General features: G+C 43.9%; 1 protein-coding gene across 1 annotated transcript; it reads left to right on the forward strand.

Moving 5' to 3' along the window:
* The first annotated feature begins 515 nt into the window (after nt 1–515).
* LOC147440624 (uncharacterized) lies at nt 516–2,046 on the forward strand. The gene has a single exon (XM_086530323.1). It carries the CDS (start codon nt 657–659, stop codon nt 1,545–1,547), a length of 891 nt encoding a protein of 296 aa, XP_086386449.1. The 5' UTR covers nt 516–656; the 3' UTR covers nt 1,548–2,046.
* Nucleotides 2,047–21,902: the final 19,856 nt, after the last annotated feature.

Here is a 21,902-nt window from a genome sequence, read left to right on the forward strand (position 1 = left end):
TTTTTCTCATTGAAATTCTCTCCTAAGGTTTATGGCATGGGGTAAGCTTTGATAAAAAACTTTTGTCCAAAGGACCACCTTTAGGCCTACATGAGCACCTAGCTTTGCTCTTTTCCACACCCTCAAAGTCGAGTCTACTCAATACTGATATTCCTTCCTTTGAGACTTGTAGCAAGAAGGATGGGGACAAGAGATGCCCTTGGTTGGAGCACCATAAAGTTATTTGTTTTTTTTTTCCCTAACAAATCCGTATGCCCTTTCCAAATCTAAAGTATGATTCTCTATGACTTTTTTGGATGCCTTTAAATTTGAGACCTTACCTTGCCACTTCTTGCTCTTCCTCTCCATTCCTACTGCCCATCTCTCTCTTGTAAGGTGTATTACAACTATCTTTGAACACACAGACATTCTCTCTCTCTCTCTCTCTCTCTCTCTCTCTCTCACACACACACACACACACACACACACACACACACACACACACACACACACACACACACACACACACACACACACAAAATGCAAGCAAATCAGGGCGCAAAATTGCCATCCTTTGTTATGCACATGTGGAAGACACCTCCATTAAGGACATATCCACACCATACACCCACATAACTCTCTCTCTCTCTCTCTCTCTCTCTCTCTCTCTCTCTAAGATGGCATCACCTAGTCTCTCTGCAACCTTGAATTTTGTGAAAAAATACCCCATCACCTTATGTGGGTTCTCTCTATTCTTCATGCCCTCTGTTCACCGCCTTCTTCTATACTTTAGTCCTCTTCTACTCTCCACATCTATTTTCATCGTAGCCATGATGCGTTGGGGACCAAGTGCATCCTTAGAGAAATGCACAACAAGGAGGAGCAAACCCAAATTGGTGAGTGAGCACCATGAGTGGGCCTTCAATGAAAGCATGGGGATAGATGAGGATGATGAAGAAGAGGAAGCCGACGAGGAAGACGAGGGTCGCAAAGAGGAGGGAGTGACAAAAATCAAGGAAAACATGGATTTGCACAAACAAGGGGTGGAGCTTGGTGTGGGCTTAAAGTCAAGGAAGGAGCTTGAGCTAGAGCCAGACCCAGATTTAAGCAAAGATGAGGGCGAATGCGAAGGCCCTACAGAGAAGGCTATGGGTGATACCAACTGCCGAGCTAACGTTGCTAAGGAGGATGTTGATGCAATCAAAGGAATGGTTGCTAGTGGTGCTAATTGCCAAGTTGTGTCACATGGATCAAGAATGCTTGCTACTAGAGTAAATTGCTCTTCAAGTGAGCCAGACCCTGATTTGCAAGGAGAAGACGTGGGAAACGTTTCTAAGGCTGGTGATGTAGAGTTTCTTTTACATGGTGGTTTATCTAACGATGATGTGCATACACATCATAAAATTGATGATGGCCATGCTGGGCCCTATGCATCACATGAGCAGATGCCACATGTGCATGATGATGATGGGCACGCAAGCCATGTTCATGATCACCATCAACATTTGCATTTGCAAGAGGGCGTTCCTACGGAGAAACAACCCCACTGTCTGCAAGTTTGTGCTTGACTTTTCCATTTCTGGTCCTTTGGGTTTGCACCAACTTTTGCTTTTCTATTTAATTCTTTCTCCATCATGACACACTTAGCCTTGCCCTTCTTTTGTGGCCATGCCCTCTCAAAGCCCTCATGGCTCATGAGAGTCATGAGGTCTTGTTGGGAACACCTCTTCCCAAGGTGCGTGAGTAAGAGCGCGTCTGCACGCCAAGGTTGAACCCCTAGCCCCATGTGCGTTAGCAATCGTTGCCTTCTATTCTCGACTCTGTCAAAATTTGCAAAGTTGGCAAACCACCTCTCCTACCAATGCCTTTTGTAAGAGGTTGCCTTCACATGCGTGTTGTACTCACCCGCCAAGGACAAAAAGTTGATGGGAGGCAAGGGTTCCCCTCGACGACCCCACGGTCCGTGCAATCTGCCCTAAAATACCTATATTGTACTCCCTATTTACTTGTAAAAATTATTGTCTTGTCAATATTACAAATAGCTAAACGTAGTAAACTTCCATAAAATATCTAAGATGTGCTCTTGCATTTGACCTCCCCCCCCCCCCCCCCCCCCCCCCCCCCCCCCTCTCTCTCTCTCTCTCTCTCTCTCTCTCTCTCTCTCTCTAACATGCGTGCGCACGCACACACACAAGGTTGAAAATGAATTTGAATATTCAATCAAGCGTTATAATAGTCATTTTCTAGGGTTAGCTATGTTGCTAATTTGTGTTCAAAATCAAGGCAACCAAAGAATGATTAGATCAATATGGATTAGGAAACTTTTTTTAGTTTAAGTTGCCAAACTGACTATTTAAAAAACAAAGAGTGAGGAACATTAGCCACCATTGGTTTGTGTCAAAGATCTGAATAAAAGTAGCTCATTGAGCCATATTTAGGGAGAGGAACTTGCTTAAAGCATCACATAAGCTAGCTTCAATGAACAAATCTGCAACCATTAAAGCTTTTTCTTTGCAGCGATACGTAAGTGAAAAAATGTTGGTGACAGTTAGTAATGGCCCAACGTTTTTTTCACTTACGTATCGCTGCAAGCACACTTGCTTCAAAGCACGCATGCGGGCGTAGTGGTAGAGCATTGCACTCCTTGTCTGGAGGTCTTGGGTTCATTAACAACGTTGACCCTTTTGGTCAACAAACACTAGCCGGTTCATTCCAAGATGGCAAGCAGGCTGAAATATAACCAATGCAGAGAGAGAGAGAGAGACAGAGAGGATTTAATGTCATAGGAACAATCCTAAGATACCTCACCGATATAATTATACGATGGGTCTTGAACTCATCTGTCTATGAACCATTTCTACCAGTATGTCCCTTTTGAGCCTCACATTAGTTGCTCACACAATTACCGTGATATGTCGCTAGTTCATTTCAAATGGTATGGTTTACACTTAGACTCATAGGAAAACTTAACATCTTTCAATGTAAACACATAGAACGGCATGGAGATCAGGAACAAAGGATTTTAAGGATACTAAGAAGCGTGTATTTCATGCCAAACAACAAGAATTCAAATCACGCCTCAAATAAGATGCCAATGACGGATGCAATTCTATCACTAATAAGATGCAATGACGGATGCAATTCTATCACTAAAAAACAAGCCCTTCAAGCGGTGGATGAAATTGACCTTATTTAGCTCTTAAAACCTCTTTAAGTCCTCATACCAACCAAATTATCATTCACTTTATGTACATTGGTGGGATTAGTGTTGGAAATGAGAGAAATTTTCAAAAGAGGTCACCCATCCCAAATATTGTCGCCACACATGCACGCTTAACTACAAGGTTTTCTAAACTAGCCTATCCATCTATACCCCAAACTTGAGGTGATGGAGACTTTGGGTCTAGCCGATTTTGGTTAATCTTTTTTTTTTTTGGGGCACACAATTGTGAGTGACTGTATTAGAATTTTATCAAGAAATGTACAAATCCACCTCAAGCTCATGCTGAACATTGAGGGACAAATAGTTACCTTAGAGCCTAGTCAGTCATACCAAGTACCAAACAATTACCGAACCTTTACACATGACAACTCAATTGGATGGCAAGAGTTGCCTTAGTCCAGTCATCAAAGTTTTGCCCTTCCTACCACAAACATTATCGCCTTGCTTTCATGTCTATCCTTGAGAAGCTAGCCACATGTAGGTCGCTGTCAAAAATCCAGCAGTTCATGGCATTCCAAATATTACTGAAGAAATAGTATCTGACAATTTGAGTATAGACTAGAAGCGTATGATTTCAAAAATGTTTCCCACCAAGACACATATCCTTTTTAAAGAACCCTATCTTCCACGTTCCTTGTATCCATTTGCAAACCTTACTGGAACATTTATTTTTGAGTTTCAAAGGGATTTTACAATTTCAGAGAAGGAACATGTAAAAAGTGGTGATTTCGTGCGAGTTTGACTTCTAAAATTTGATGTGAGCACATGTACATGCTGTACACATCAGGGGGAGGATATTAAATATAGGAGCTTTTCATTTAGAGCTTTCTTTACAAAGTTAGATCTTTTTGTGGGTAGCAAAAGTAGATGTAACCTTTTGCACATACTAGCGTTTGAACCAGGATAAAGTACATTGTGCTCTACATGTTTGTAACACAATTAAGGGTCATAGTAATACAATATGGATTTGATAAAAAACTAAACATAAAAATATAAACATATTGATACTGCAATGTCATATATGTAGTATTTATAAGAAAGATCATCACAAAGTCCGTGTTTATGATCCCGCAATAATTTTAGTACAAAGTAAATTTTTTGAATTTTTGGTATGAGGTAAGTTGAAGTCTACTCTAGCAACGAGTCTTTATCTTGTTCACATTATAACCCAATTAGAGAGAATGAGAGAGAGAGAGAGAGAGGGAGAGAGAGAGGGAGAGAGAGTGCAAAGTGAAATATTTGAATTTTTTGTATGGGATAAGTTGAAGTCTACCCTGACAACAAGTCTTTATCTTGTTTGCTCTACAGGCAATTAGAGAGAGAGAGAGAGAGAGAGAGAGAGAGAGAGAGAGAGAGAGAGTGTACAAAGTACAATATTTGAATTTTTGGTGTGTCTAGTAACGAGTCTTTACCTTGTTCATTCTATAAGAATTAGTGAGAATATGAGAGAGGGAGAGATTACAAAGTGAAATATTTTAATTTTTGGTATGAGGTCTAGTAATGAGTCTTTATCTTGTTCGTTCTATAAGAAATGAGAGAGAGAGAGAGAGAGAGAGAGAGAGAGAGAGAGAGAGAGAGAGAGAGAGAGAGAGAGAGAGAGATATGGATACAAATCTAGAGCATTAAGAGAGACCCCACCACACACACACACATGATGATTATTGAGCAGGCATTTGCTTGCATTACCCTAAATCCCACTAAGAACAACAATAACAAGATAATGACATGACAAACACAACATTTTTCCCATAATTGAACAGCATATAGATTGATCCTTGATTTGAGATATGAAACATCATCCCAAATCAACGTATCATGACTGTGGGTGAAAAAACCCTTGTGGGGACCTGGGAAAAACCCACAATCTCCATATGTTGCTTGTTGTTGCATTGAAAAAATACTATCTCAAACAATACATAGAGTCAAGTCACAAAAATAATTGTCCACATATGGAGGTAACTTATCTACTAGTTTTTCTCCTGAGGAGGAGGACCACAAACTTTCTTCTCTAAACACTCAGCGAAGGCAAAGAAATCGTCCTCTAGCATTAGACAGTGACGGATCTCCTTTGTGCAAGCAAGCCCCAAGCCACCACACCCAACAAAAATGTCCATAACATGGTCGTCCTTATATGTGAATGTTTCTAGCAACCAACTGTGTCAAACATAATAATCAAAATTTAACGATAAGAGCTTGCATATAACTATCAAGATGATTGTGCTTATTCACAAAGGTTCATGGCTAGAAAGTTACCTGTAAAAAGTCTCAATACGCTTTGGACCCCCTCGAATCAAACCTCTAGCTATCCTTGTATAATTGTTAGATGAACAAGGTGGAGACTCTGTGAGGTAGCTTCTTGACGCCGGAAAGCACTAAAGAGAAACATCCTCCCCAGCCTTTCTATCATAATGAGGTGTAATGCTTTGAGCATTCTTATGATAAAACAAACCAAGAGTGAGACCCATCACCTATGTAAGGAGAGAAAAAATCACTTAAAGAGAAGAATTCTAATTGTCATGCGCAAGCTTCACATAGAGAAGGCAACCTCACCTGCTCACGAGTCTCTGGATGCAAGTGTCCCCCATCACACATCAAAGTCCATGAGCGATGGAGCTGCAAACTAAATCTATTAGCTTGCATGACAAGATCCCCCAAATGTTGCGCAAGAGACAAAGTCACCAAGAAACCCTCGTCTTCCAAGTGAACATCGGCAATTTTCATGACACCACTTGCCAAGGCAGTGGTAAAGTGGTTCCACTCAGGAACAAGTTTTACGTTACCTACATACTCAAGTTAAAATGAAAAATTACATCATAACATATATGTATTGTATAACGAACACTAAGCCATAAAAAAAGTTCACCTATAGTGTGATTGTGAATACCATCAACTAGCATGGACGTAGGGAAGTCTGCAAAGATCAACCTTGCCACATATCGGGAGATTTCCCCCTTCAATGAATACTCACGCCCATCATAGGTTGGCGTTTTCTTCAACCACATTTCAATACTAACACAAAACAAAGGATCATGGTAAGAGTAAATATGGTAAGATAAATTTTTAGAGAAATATTCAAGTCTTACCTATTCCATGCTAGGTCATCAATTGCTTCCACATCCAACAACAAAGTGTGGGATGCGTGTCTAACCTCACTATCCTATCTTATTGCAGTATTAGCGAGAACCACGATTAAATTGTCAATCCATGGGATGAAGCTGACTTGACTAGTGCATAGAGGCTACAAGAGGGTGTCAATCTCTCGAAAAACAACTAACGACTCACATCTAACTCAAGCTACACTCAAGCGACTGAAATCACTAAAAGCCAATCGCTCATCGACAAACAAATCACATCCGTTGCAGCATCAAATGATATCCAAACATAACGGAACTTCTAGGATATGTTTATAAGACCTAACCACACATGCTTATGGTCTCAAACCCCACTTTAGGTCAAGTGTCAAAATCGTGATTATTAACATCAGTGGATTCTTGACCTAGTCGTTTTCGACTTAGGATGCATCTAAATGCTTAGCAATGATGCCCCAATACCCTGCGTATGCTTAGTTTTTGATTTTGAAGTGTAAATTCCTAGTTATGATGAAATCAGGCCGCGGCTTGGCGATGCCAAAAGCTACGAAATACTGTGATGTGTTTACGTCAATGCGTAGAGCACCTGCGATTGCAGTGCAACAAACGCGACTGCAATGTGACAACCGGAGAGGGATTAGGAAGCGCGAGAAGGAAAGAAGTGAGCACCGTTAGCTCACGCTGTGTATTTTATTATCCAAAAACTTAATAATAACTTCTAAAAATTGGCTTTTATACCTTAGCCAAGGTTTTTGGTGGTCAAGGTTTTTGGTGGTCAAAACTAATAATCTGGGAGTTCTACCAAAGATGGGTAATGACAGTTGATATGATCTGGAAGCTTGTAGCCCCGGCTTATCAATTACAAGTTTTATCCAAAAATTAGGAGTTACAATATTCCCGATTATCAAAATAATAAGTGTTTTTACAATGAGAACTCCAAAAACTGGTACCCGTGGTATCTGTGTTAGCTTGCTACTAACATTCTCCCCCTCCTCACCTGTGTCGTCCCTTGACACAACTTTATGGACTAAAGTAGTCTTCAGGTTGACGGTTGGCGAGGCGGTCTTTAAGCGCATTCAGTGCCTTTTGGTATTTGATTTTTTGCTCTTTATCGGGCACTTGTAAAAACTAAATGGTGACTTTGTTCTTCAGCTCCACTACTGGGTAGCCTACAAACCTTGATATCAGGTTGCTGATCACTGGCCCAAATATTTTCGTTCGCCAAGTGAAGAATCCCGTGTAGGACACTTCCTCAAACGCCACCATATTGTGAGAAGGTAGAAACATACACCTGGCGTAGAAGCCATAGAGGACTTCTTTGGAAGGTTGGCCACTGAGATCATAGCACAACCGTTTGTTACCCTCAAGGAATGACATCCAAGGGGCGCCTGCTTGCTTTGGCTCATTGAAAGGTTGGCCACTGAGATCATAGCACAACCGTTTGTTACCCTCAAGGAATGACATCCAAGGGGCGCTTGCTTGCTTTGGCTCATTGAACACTTCGATGCAGGTGAGCAACATTCGGCAGATTTTGTATAGCATAGAGGACTTCTTTGGAAGGTTGGCCACTGAGATCATAGCACAACCGTTTGTTACCCTCTAGGAATGACATCCAAGGGGCGCTTGCTTGCTTTGGCTCATTGAACACTTCGATGCAGGTGAGCAACATTCGGCAGATTTTGTATAGCATAGCACATGACAAATCTGGTAGACTTTTCAAGAAAGACATGGCGCCCTTTAGGATTTTCACCATGTATTCTTCAGTCGGCTGTTCCTTTTCTAGAGCAGGCAATCTACGGTAATTCAACCAAGTTGGCCGCTTCTTTAGTAGTACCTCATGTGCTATCCAGGTCCTTACTCTTGGTACATGACAGAAGGTAGGATCCTTTTGCAGGGCCGCAAGTGCTCTTGTGAACAAAATCAAGTACCTTGGATTCTTGTTCAGCCAGCTCAACCTCCACTTCGGGTGGTCTTGATCTATGCCCTCGACTTTCATGTCGGTGTAAAGCCTTTCTTTGACTTACAACAACTCCACTTTAATCAGAGGATAGGGCAAGGATTGTTGGTTCCGTTGCGCATTTATTTGATTGGGAGTGAGTTGTGTGACATTGACGGAATGAAGTACTCTCAGCTCCCAATCCATTGCTGCCTTCCACTGCTCATCTACCTTTTGTGTAATTTTTTGCTTCAGTGTATCTTCTTCAGCCTTCGAGAGCTAAACCATTGGCACTGTGTCTGCTTTGGTAATTGGTACTTGAAACTCCTCCTTTCCACTTAGCTCTACTGATGGCTGTATCTCCATGTCAGCGAATGAGACTGAGGGGAGGTTGGCCTTCCCTCTCTCAGTAGAGCTAGTTGACTCTTTTGAGTTCAGCTATCTCCTTTAGCAACTCATCTTCTCTTTGGACCCGCATCAAGGCCAGGTCTCTGCGCTGAGATTGCTCCAATTTTAGCTCCAACTCAAGGTATTTATTTTCCTTTTCTAACGCTTGTAGACCTCGTCTGTTTTCTCGATCGAGGCAACGACTGGAATTTCTTGTATTTACAGTAAGATATATCACCTGATCATTGATTCTTTGTTCTAAGTACTATAGGGAAGCATTGGCTACATCTAACTGTACCTGGATCTTTTGAGCTGATAGGGTTGTAGTTAGAAGTTCATTTGTAACTTCTGTTAGCTGATCATCCTTTGCTTTGCATGCATCTAATAGTTTTGTGAGCAACTCACCCAGTTCCTCCATTTCTTTCTTTTGCTTATCTCTTGTGAGCTGATGTTGTTCAGCTTCCGCTCTCAACCCTTGCACTTGCCTCTGTAGATTGGTGATGACATTGAGTCTGTCGTCCAACTCCCCTTGGAGTGCGTCAATCACCATCTCTAACTCTTTGGCCCTTGTGCTACGGCCAAGTGCTGCTGAGCGAAGTCGTTCTGTCATCTCCTGCATTTGCTTAGCATACTCATTTACTTGCAGGATGACTTCATCATTCAATTGCCAATCTTTGCTTTGTGTTAGTTGTCTTGATGTTTCTGCAGATTCTTTTACCTCTGGCTACATCATGGCTGCTGGTTGCTGTTGTTGCCCTCGTGGCTGCTGATCTTTTTTTGTTGAGGTAGAGGGCGGTGCCTTGGCCTTCTCTTGCTGTGTTGAGGTAGAGCATGATTTTCGGCCTCTTGTTCTCTTGTGTGATCAAACTTTGCGGTGTCCTCTTCTGGTGCAGGACTGGCTGCCTTTTTTGTCTTTGGCTCTTTCTCTATTTGCTACTCTTGAGTAGATACATCTGCTTGTTGTGCTGATTCCGTTGATTCTTGTTGTTCAGGTTCTTGTGTAGATTCAACTGTTTTTTCCTGTTCAGGCTCTGTCTCTTTTGTTTGCTCAATTGCTGTGATTCTATATGCCGGTGATAGTGGTGGGCTTGACATTGGGTGATCTTGGTATTCAAAGACAGGAGAAGAGATATAGGGAGACACATCACCTTGATCATGTTGTACTTCTCCTTGTGCAATGGCTTCCTCTGCTTTCTTTTGCTGTTATGCCGCCTCTGTCGCTTTACTTGCTGCTTCTTGTGCTTCTTTCAGCTTTAAAGCTTTTGCCTCTTGATACGTTGGATAGGGGGAAAGGGGAACACACCCGAGACACAAGTAGCTTGCCTCTCTACAGCCCACGGTAAACACAGCACCCCAATCCACTAGGATTCACCTTCAAAAATTCTCTTTCTTGCTAGCCGACCACCGCCTGCATACCTCTCGAGTCAACCACACTATATAAGATCACGATCGAACACATACACACCTCATGACACACTTTCGAGCTTCCCTCGCACACCCAAAACCTCATTCTTTCTCTTTGCCACAAGACACCGCTGGTTCGATGGGGGCACACTTGCCTACACACACATCTGACACCGCGGACACAAGCACAAGAGGTGCAGAACAGAGGGGGGAAGGAAAAATGACACAAAATGTGGGCAATCCTTGCTTTCCTTTTCTCAGCACAACTTGGTACAAATAGCCTTGTCGACACAGCCTCGACGGGCATAAAAAGTTGATCACGAACGACAACCCTCTCTAGTGCAATCGTCGAGAATCGGACTTCTTCCTCCTGCTTTCGTTGTCGAGCCGCGCACGCATGCAAGTGAGCTACTTTCCTTCCGAGCTCTCATCGTCCGAAAGCCCTTTCTTCAGGAGTCGCTCCTTGGCCTTGCCTCACCCTCAACCAAGCCTGCAAAGAAGCCGACCATCTATCAAAGCTTGCCTTGTTCCTTCGCCCCCCAAAAAAAACCCCTCCTTTTTCCTCCCTTCTCTCTCCAAGCTAAAAGCCTCCTCAAAAAAACTCATTCCCAAGGGGGCAACGACGGCGTTGCCCCCGCCGTCGTTGCCCTCCTTCTTCTTTTGCCCCTTTTAAAAAAAAAGGGTTTCCCCTTTTTTGCCTTATAAAAGAATTCTAAATGCTTTTAAAGGCTCCACGGCTCAGCTTAGTTCCACTTTGCTTATTCTTCTTTTTTTCCCTTCCCAAATCCCAACCACCTTTTACTTTTGAAGTTAGGCTACAATAAAGAGCTTTTCAAGTAAAGGTTTCCACACGTGGTCGGTGCTTTGTACGCTTGGACTTGCCAAACACCCATCGCGTCCATCCATTGGAATGCCATCCTACTGGTTTGAAACCGTAAGAAATTTTCTCGCACTTCAATCTTTTTCGAGGCCGTCAATCGAAACCACCCGAAAATGGAAACATATTTGTGATCGCCTCCCATTGACCTTGGCGTATCTAGTCGACCATGGTCCCGATCAACTAGCCATAAATTACAGCTAATTCCTCACATCATGTGTTTTTTTTTTTGAGAACCTTAGCGAGCTTAACAAACCCCTTGTCGATGCGCCTACCAATGTGGCCCAGCGAGCCCACAATTGCCCCCCTTGAAAACTTTGTCGGCCCATAACTTGCACGTCTGAGCTCCAAATAGCGATCTGAAAAGATCGGCATGCTCCACAACCTGAGCTTTACACACTTGCTTGCGCATTCTAGCTCTGGCCACCTGTCCCCATTTCGCGTGCCCTTCGGGGATCTGCAAGACCTTCCAACTTCGAACTGGCACATCTTTCACACTGAAGCTCCGTTTGATGAGCCGTTTGGATGGGCCTCAAGAGAAATTGAACCCTACATTCAAAGGCACATTCCCTACATTTTGGACACTTTGGTCTTCCATCCCAATTATCCCAATTTGAAGGCCCCTTGGTCTAAAAAACCACTTTAGACATACATTTCCGCTGCCACTGGTCTGCCAAGGACTTTCCCACTTGCTTTAGCTCGCTGCCATGCACTTGCTAGCATCCATAACATTGCTTGTCACCCTTCCTAGCACGGACCAACTTTGGTTGCACCATCATTACCCACCCCCTAGTTGAACATTCATGTTCAACCAAAAGCATATTTACAGAACTTGAAATTTTCAACACTTCACTGGCACTCAAGCATATGGAAAAAGGCACAACCATATGTACAGTATATGCAATATGTACAACACTGTGTATTTGTTACTTTCAAATCTCTTTAGGTGGGTTGCCCAACCCCCCCAGCTACAATCTGGTTCACATCAGGCACCAGACCTCTGTCAAAGTACAACTTGAGCCGTACACCATTTACCCTGTGCCTGAGAAATTTACCATTGACTCTCACCAACTGATAAGTCCCATTCGAAAATGCCTTTTGCACTTTGTACGGACCCGTCCATTTCTTCTTGAACTTCTTTTGGAAGGTGAAGTCCAAGTAGCTCTCGTATTTCATTACCAGGTCTCCTTCCTCTATCTTCTTGTCTGGCAGACTCTTATTGACTTTGGACACTCGTCTTTCCCGCTGCTTCATGTAGTAGTCTGCTGCTGCTTCTCTATTCATCTGTAATGCCTCAAGGTTGACAATCCTATCCTGTAAGACAGCTTGTGGAGTGGCATTGATGCGCCACATACCTTTCAAAGCACCTAGTTGTGCATGCATTGGCAGTATGCCTCCTTGCCATAAACCAACTCAAAGGGAGTAAAGTTGGTTGCCACTTTGTAGGATGTCCTATAGGCCCATAGAAACTTCTCTAAATTGATCTCCCATTCTGTCTCTTGCTTATACACATACTTTGTCAGCATCTTGATGATTTGTCCATTGGCACTCTCCGCAAGACCATTGCATTGGGGATGATAAGGCGAGGAAAATCGATGCTGAATCTCTAATTTCTCCACTAATGCTTGCATAAGCTTGCTCCTGAATCCTTGGCCTCTATCAGAAATGAGTACCCACGGCACTCGAAAACGACAACAAATGTTATCGAAAACAAAGTGGGCTACAATCTGTGCATTGACCTCCTTTACATCTTTGGCCTCGACCCGCCTGGTAAGGTAGTCAGTTACCACTACAATGTGTTTTTTACCGCTTGCTGACTTCGAGAGTGGACCAATGGCATCCAGGTCCCACTTCTCAAAAGAATCTTGGACAATGATAGCTCCCTACGATTCGGCTATCAACCTCCTCTCACCCATAGTCTGACATTCATGGCAGGTTTTGCACCAATACTGCACATCACGTACTATCAACGGCCACCAAAAACCTGCTCTCAAGATTCGAAACAAAACATGGTCTTTACCTTGATGCTCACTTTCCTCATGACATTGCTGCAGCACCATACCAATTTCTTCCTTATAAAGTACCCTTCGCAACACTTCATCCCGTCTATAGGTCATAAGATCTTCCCCTATCAGTGTAAACTTGCGAGATTTCTGTACTATCCTCCGCTTTTGTAGCTTCGACAATCTTTCAGAGCACTGACCGGTATTTAAAAAGTCTTGAATCTCTTTCAAGGTCTCACGACCAGCATAGGTGGCTAGGGCCACATATATTCCTGCAACCTGCACTTGTACTTTGCTGCTTGCAAGCTGATCTGCTTCTTGGTTCTGCTCTCTTCTAACATGCTTGAACTGAACCTCCTCAAAAAACTTCAGCAACTTCTTGATGGCATAGAACCAATGCTTTAATGAATCCCGTTTCACCTGCCATTGGCCCAACAACTGCTTGATGACTAACAATGCATCACCATTTACTACCAACCTCGATATACCAAACTCGACACACTGTTTCAAACCTAAATGGAGGGTAAGATACTCCACCTCATTATTGGTATGAGCATCCTCTAAGTCATAGGCTTTTGAAAAAATCACCCTATTGCGTGGATCTTGTATCACCACACCTCCACCTACTTCTTGTATTACCCTCCTATATGCTCCATCAAACCACATGGTAAAAGCTTCCGCTAAGTTAGGCTCCTCCTTGGTTTCATCCTGCACCACCCTGGGATAGATCGACAAATCAACCGCCTTGCTGACTAGAATATCTGCCAGGTGAGATCGACTTGTATGGTCAACTTTGAATTCAAACTCAAATTCTTGTAGCTCTATCACCCACTTCATGATCCGTTTCCCTGGCTTCAAGTGCAACACTACCTTCGGCAATAAATTATTGGCCGTTAGCACAAAAAACTTTCGCACGATGAGATACACCTTGAACTTCTTGCAGGCAAAAACTAAGGCCATCACCCACTGTTCGGCTTTAGTGTAGGTTGCCTCCCCAGGACTTATCACCCTGCTTTCAAAATAAATAGGTTTATAGCTCCTTCCCACCTTTTGCAATAGTACTGCCCCAATGGCTACAGTGCCTACCGTCATGGCAGCATAAAAATCATCTTCATGATTGGGAGGACACACCGTAGGTAGTTGACACAAGATTTCTTTCACCCTGTCAAAAGCTACTTGAGCCTCTTCATCCCATTTAAAACCATGCACCAGTTGCACCCTTTTTTGAAGGGGGTATACATACTGTGACAACATCCAAAAAAACCTTAACAGATACTTCAGTCTGTGCACGAATGACGCCAAAGCCTGTGCACTGGGAGGAGGCTCCATCAAGACTAGAGCCTTGACCTTTTTTGGATCCGCTTCAATCCAATTTTGTGACACCACATGGCCCAACAATGATGCTTGGGGCTGTGCTAATTTGCACTTCTTGGGGTTCAACTGACCTCCCTCTTCATCTAGCCTCTGAAAACACAATCGCAGCTTTGACAAATGATCCGCCCTTGAGCTATAACATCCAGTGTCGTCCATGAAAACCCTAATTAACCTATCCAAATAGGGGCCAAACACCTTGTTCATCCAATCTTGAAACGTGGCATAGGCATTCACCAGCCCAGAAGGCATCCTATGATAGGCAAAGCAACCCCATGGAGATATGAATGTCGTCTTTAGTTGGTCTTCAAGAGCAATCCCTATTTGAAAGTAACCTAAAAACCCATCCATAATGGAATACCTCTCATGGCCAGCCACCTGATTCAAAATCTCATCCTGAAACGGCAATGGGTAGTGATTCCTCTTGGTCGCAGCATTCAATGGATCATAGTCGACACACACCCGCCATCTCCCATTCTTTTTAGGAGTGATAACCACTAGGGAAACCCACTCTAATTCCTTTACGGGGTATATAATACCTGCATCCAGTAACTAATTGATCTCCTGCCAAAGGGCTTCCTTTTGAATTTCACCCAATCTCCTTAGCTTCTGCGCCTTAGGTTTGTATCCTTCCTTGGGGGCTATTTTGTGCTCAACACCCTTGGCTCCTCTCAAATCTTTATACTCCTTTGCAAATAGGTTTGGAAAAGATGCAAACAACTGGACATAACCTTCTTGGTCAAGTCTCCACTTAGCATATTGACCACCTCATCAGTACCTATGGCATGCACCTGTGCTCGCACCCCCTCTTTCACACAAGGTTCTTCCACAGTGACCCCAAACATGTCAGCATCAATCTTCAGAATATCATCCTTGCTTTCTTCTTCCTCTGTATTTGTATAGTCCTCATCATAGGCCGTTTCAGTCTCGTACTCATAGCTGGTGGTGTCCCCTTCGTCTCTCGCCGCCATAGGATGAAATTGGCTTTCCTTGGTCTTCAGATCTAGAACCACTTGTCTTCCTTTCTCTTTATCAGGCAAGGTAAAAACTTTTCTTTCCCATCCTGTTTGGCACCTATTGCCAACAGCCACGGCCTACCCAAAATGATAGGATATGCGTTATCCCCAGCTTTCATCACAAAGAAGTCAATCAGGCACTCTATGCCTATTACTTTCACTCTTACATCTTGGGCCATGCCCAAACACCTAGCTTTAGCATGGTTAGCCATCCTCATGCGCACATTCAACTTGGCTACCGCCTTGACCCCTGTTTCCTTCATCGCAACTTCCGTCATGACGCAAACCTGTGCTCCCCCATCTATATAGGCTTGGACCTGCATCCTTTTCTCGATGACAACATCCACCAGAGGAAGAACATCCGTCGGGCTACCTACCCTGAGTGCCATATTTTGCACCGCCTACACATTGCCTTTACCCCTTGGTAGCCTAGTGCTAACACTAGTCGACCACTGCCGCCTCAATGTTGGGTTCAATGCCAACAACTGTCCAAAAGTAATATTAACTCTTTGACTTTGGACATCACTCACCAAATCATACTCTGGATGGCCGCGCCCAAGCTGGAAATCCGTTTGTTTAATCCTGTGACGCCTTCTTTTCTTACTAGTTTCAGGCTTCTCTTTCCCCTCGTATACCTTTTCTTTCCCTTTACGAGCTCTAGTCTCTCACTCGGTTTCTGTCTCCCTTTCAGATCTAGCTCTTTTGTTGACCAACACTTCGACATCCTGTTTATCCACCCCAATGATGTTCACCCTAGGGACTTCACCGCCATCCGTTTGGGCTTGCTGCACTGGATTCTCGACTACCTGCTCCCTTGGGCCATTAAACTGTGCTTGGCCTCTCCCTCTGCCAAAAAATGGGTAGATACCACCTCTTTCCCTCACCAGATGGGGACAGTCAGGTACATAATGCCCTTCTTTGCCGCAATTATAGCACCTTCAAGGTAGAGGCCTTGCCCTGCCCCTTGATCCTCTCGGTTGTCCCCTGTCCATTACACTCAATCGAAGCTCTTGCATCTACTTTGATAGATCCTGAACCGTATGTATCCATTGCTGCGGAATAGCAACCGTAGCCCTATTCTTGAGTTGACTCTCAAGGGCTTTGTGGTTGAACAGGTGCCATTGCTTCATAACCTGCTACGCCCTGTTCTATGTTTTTTTTAATTTTTCTACTTTTTGACCTTGCAATTGCCACTGCCCCATTGTAGTTCTCTGGGCTTTCAAAGTCCACTTTCTTTCTCACCTTTGGATGTAAGCATGCCCTAAACTTATCCAATTTGAAGTACTCACCATTGGCTAGCTGCATAGCTGCTGCTAACTCTGCCCAACATGCTTCAAAATGATCCAGGAACAAGCTAAATTCCTCACCTACATCTTGCTTTAGAGCCTTTAGCTTCACATCCATCTCAACTGGAGAATTCTTTATGAAAATCATGCAAAAATCTTACCCGTAGAGCCGGCCATGCCTGTCTTGGCTCAATCTCCAAAGCTTCGAACAATAGTTTGGCCTTTCCGCGCATCACCAAAGGGAAGGTTTGCATGTTGCTGTCCACATTAGGCATTCACAAAGACAACATGTACAATTCAAAATCTGCAAGCCATTCGTCTGGATTCTCTTCACCTATAAAAATCGTACCATAGCTCCGGGACGCCATCCTTACCTATACGAAAACCTGTATTTTCCTTCACAGACGGGAGCAATCAGCGTGCTCCTCTGTGGGGGCACTAGAAGATGGATAGGGGGAAAGGGGAACACACCCGAGACACAAGTAGCTTGCCTCTCTACAGCCCATGGTAAACACAGCACCCCAATCCACTAGGATTCACCTTCAAAAATTATCTTTCCTGCTAGCCGACCACCGCCTGCACACCTCTCGAGTCAACCATGTTGGGATTAAAGCCCAAGTGGCCTCTTATGTGGATATGGCTGGCCGCCCGCCTAACTCACTTTCCTCTAACTCTTTGTATATACTAACTTATACTTTGTGAATACTAAGGTAATTGGGAGATAACCCTTCTAACAGTTCTCTGCGTATTGTGTACTGTGTAAGCTCACTGTGTATCACTGTGTGTGTGTGAGAGAGTCGACCCACGCTCCGCTCCACGACTTCAATTGGTATCAGAGCCTTGGTTCAGTGCGGATTTGCGCAATCGCGCGCGCGCGCACTTTTCCGGCAGATTCTGGATCCGGAGTTCGAAAATTCACACTCGGCGTTCCGGGAGCGTTTCTAATAGGCGACCTGAGGTTTTACCCCCCTTTCGAAGCCGTTTATGCCCTCAGAATTTCGTTCTGAGCACTACAGCAGAAGATAGATTTCAGCCACAAAGAAATCCGTCTTGTGTAGATTGGCAAGCAGGAGGTGGTCGACATCAATATCGGCATCGACATACATCACCTATTAGTCTTCAGAGCATCATCTATAGACCAGGTACACATATATATCATCAGATATATATATTGCAGTCTGCATTGTTACTTCTTGTGCTTGCCAGGTTCCAGGGGAGGTGTGGCCATACGACGGCTTGACACCACTGGCATGTATTGCAGATTGATGTACTGTGATTGTGGGTCTGCTAGTTGTGAGTCACGCTAGCAGACAGACCGCCGCAGCGGTCATAGGACAGTGATTGGTCTGATATAGGATGTATGCTAGTTCTGGGCAGTTTGGTGAGCCATCTGAGAGGGTCGTGTGTGAGGTTTTTTGAAGCCAAGCACTGGGGGCTGGGTTACCCAGTGTGAGGTGGATTAGGTTGCTGGAGTTCCCCTCTACACGCATCCTCTTCAGCAACTTTTATCCCTTAGGATGTATGACTTTGTGTAGACACTGGATTGCATCTTATGCGTCAGGCCGTTGAGGCATTGATCAGGGTTCAGCCTTGAGACAGATACAGGTTCTGTCATCGCCCAGAGAGGAGACAGTGTATGCTTACAGGACAGCATATTACAGGGATTTTTTAGATTTGTCACTGGTCAGCTATTTATGATTGTTTCTTGAGCTATCTTTTGGTTCCTAGAGCTCAGTTTACAGGGGAGACTCTATCAAAAATTTTCAAAAATACTGACAGTTCCTGAGGAGAGGTGTTCAGCTTGTTGATTACAGCTTGTTTACTGTGTACAGAGGCCAGTTTACAGGGGAAACTCTGCCGGATTTTTCTCAGGAGTAAGCAGTTTGGCAGATATGGCATCTTCTCAAAGTGAGACTCTTTACAACATAAAGAAGCTGGATGGCACAAACTTTCCATTCTGGAAGAAGCAGATTTGGCAGGTTTTGGTGCAGAAAAAACAAGTGAAGCCACTGAAGCTCAAAGGGGAGAGACCAGAAGGTATGGCTGAAGATGAGTGGGAAGAGCTTGACGAGCTAGCTTGTTCGACAATCATGCTGACACTGGCAGAAAATGTTTACTTCAACGTAGCAGAAGAGACTACAGCGTATGGCGTATGGCAAAAGCTATGTGATATGTACGAGAAACAAAGTGCTGCTTCTCAGATTTACTGGCTCAAGAAATTGGTGGATTTGAAGATGAAGGAAGGGACAGCCATGTCAAATCATCTGAATGAATTTCACTCAATTTTCAGCCAGTTAGCAGCACAGGAGATAGTCTTTCCAGATTCAGTGAAGGCTATGTTTCTCTTAATCACTTTGCCAGACAGTTGGGATACTTTTCGTACAGCGTTAAGTAATTCTGTCGCGCCAGAAGGTCTTACAAGTGCCAATGTAGAAGGCAGCTTGCTCACAGAGGAAGTGAACAGGAAGAACATTGACAAAGGCAAAGGCAATAGTGCTTTGGTCGTTCGAGGGAGACAACATTTTAAAGAAAAGAAGGGTAAGAAGGCACAAAACCGAAGTAAGTCTCGTGATTCGAAGTCAAAGGATGACATAGAATGCTACCATTGTGGCAAGAAGGGTCACATGAAGCGAGACTGTACGAAGTGGAAACAAGAAAAAGGCAAAACAAAGAGTTCTGAGCAAGATGAAAAGAAGAGTTCAGTGAAGATTGAAGAGGTGAATGTCACAGGATCTGGTTCAGACAGTGATTCTGATATAGCAGCTGGTGACATCTTCCTTACAAGCAATCTTGATTCTGTTTTCTTGACTGCAGAGGATGGACATGCTATGAGTGATTGGATTATCGACTCAGGGGCATCTTTACATGTTTCTCCGCACAAAGAGTGGTTTACATCATATGTGGCTACTAAAGATTATGTCAGACTTGGCAATGAGCAGGTTTGTGACATACTTGGAGTGGGAGATGTGCAGTTGAAGTTTCAGAATGGCTCTTATTTATGGCTCAAGAATGTCAGACATGTTCCAGCAATCCGAAAGAGCTTGATTAGTACAGGGAAGTTGGATGATGCGGGTTATGTGACAGTTTTTGGGAACAGCGCTTGGAAGATCTCCAAAGGTTCGATGACTGTAGCACATGGCAGCAAGTCAGGAACTCTGTACACTTTACATGTTTCAGAGGTTAAAAACCATGTAATTAATGTGATTGAGCAGCCAAGTGTGTCACTGTGGCATCGTAGGTTGGGACATATGTCAAAAAGAGGAATGGAAATACTTTCTCATTATGGTTATTTGCCTGGCTTTTCATTTCAAGATTTCGAGTTTTGTGAGCATTGTGTTTATGGTAAGCAAACACAGGAACCGCACAGATCAAAGAGGAATCGTAGGGACGAACGGTTAGCTCTTGTACACAGTGATCTATACGGACCAATGCCTAGTTTGTCACTAGGGGGAGCAGCGTACTTTTGTACATTCATAGATGACTATTCTCGCAAAGTATGGGTTTACTTCTTGAAGCACAAGGATGAGGTGCTCAAGGTCTTTAAGACATTCTTGCAGCTGGTGGAGAATCAGAGTGGTCAGAAGCTGAAGTGCTTGAGAACTGACAATGGTGGAGAGTACGTTTCCAAAGCTTTTCAAGACTTTTGTGAAGCAAAAGGGATTAAGCGGGAACTTACTGCACCATATAATCCTTCACAGAATGGGGTTGCAGAACGTATGAATAGGACCATACAAGAGAAGGTCAGAAGCATGTTGTCAAATGCTGAGTTGCCTGATGGATTTTGGGCGGAAGCAGTGGCTACAGCAGTCCATTTGATCAACAGGTCTCCTAGTAGGGTTCTGGATAAGAGTGCAGTGGCCGAGATGCTATGGACAGGAAAGGCACCTTCGTATAAGCATCTCAGAGTCTTTGGTTGTGAAGCTTATAACCATATTCCTAAGGAGTTCAGAAATAAGTTAGAACCAAAGAGCAAGAAGTGTATATTTCTTGGCTACGGAGAATCGGGCGAGATGGGTTACCGGCTTTGGGATCCTGAGTCCAGAAAGCTTATTCGTAGCAATGATGTGCATTTCAATGAAGCCAAGTTTCACGCTAAGCCAGAGAAGACAGAGGAGATCAGAAGAGTTGTCTTCAGGGAAGATGGACCTAGTGCTAGCACATCAAGACAGCATGGTCAGGCTCAGGAACAGCCTATAGTGGCTAGAGAGGCAGAATCAGTTATGGTGAGACGTTCTGAGCGTATCTCCAAACCACCTGATCGTTATGTGCCATCTCTAAATTATGTCATGCTCACAGATTGCGGAGAACCATCTTGTTACAAGGAAGCATTACAAGTGGTTGACTCGAAAAAATGGCAGTTGGCCATGCAGTCAGAGATGACAGCTCTGCATAAAAACCAGACATGGAAGTTGGTTAAATTACCACAGGGCAAAAAGGCTCTACCTTGTAAATGGGTTTACATGTATAAGATCACCGCTCATGATAGTCAGCCAAAGTACAAAGCAAGGCTTGTTGCCAAGGGCTTTAAGCAAGAACAAGGCATTGACTTTGACGAAGTCTTCTCTCCAGTGGTCAAGATGACTACATTGAGATGCTTTCTTGCATTGGTTGCTATATTGGATTTGGTGTTGCACCAAATGGATGTCAAGACAGCGTTCTTGCATGGCCTCCTCAAAAAAGCTCATTCCCAAGGGCGCAACGACGGCCTCCTTCTTCTTTTGCCCCTTTTTTTCTAAAAAGGGTTTCCCCTTTTTTTCCTTCTTTCCCACCTGCTTTAGCTCGCCGCCATGCACCTGCTAGCATCCATAGCCCTGCTTGTCACCCTTCGTGGCACGGACCGACTTTGGTTGCACCAACGTCCGTTCCAGTACTTCCGTGGGTTCTTCAGCCTGCTTCCTCGTGTGATGCTTGGTTCTTTGTCCCTTTTCCGGGTCTTTCCCTTGTTCTTGGCGGGTGCGTTGGTATAAGTGTTTCTCTCTTTCAAACCAGGCTTGCTTTTCCACAGACTCCTCCTAGTGTGCTACCACAGCTTTTCTCTTCATTTACTAAATGGGCGCTCTCCTTTCTTCGGTATCTGAGCTTTCACTACTGTGTCATTCCGGCGAGCTCTCAACAGACTCTTCATCTGACTTGTATGATCTGTTGGAAGTTCTTGTAGCTCGAGGAGATGGTTGAGCTGACACTATCCAAGTGTTTTGATCTGGGGCAGGTGGTAGGTTGTAGGCCATGCCGATGGCATGGTATGAATCCTGGTCAAAACTTCTGGTGCACTCAGGTATGTGATCTTTTCTTCCTTCTTTTTCCCTTTCAATGTGGACAAAACATATTGTG

This window comes from Adiantum capillus-veneris, chromosome 15 (assembly GCF_014529385.1).
Source record: "Adiantum capillus-veneris isolate H3 chromosome 15, ASM1452938v2, whole genome shotgun sequence".
Classification (NCBI taxonomy): domain Eukaryota; kingdom Viridiplantae; phylum Streptophyta; class Polypodiopsida; order Polypodiales; family Pteridaceae; genus Adiantum; species Adiantum capillus-veneris.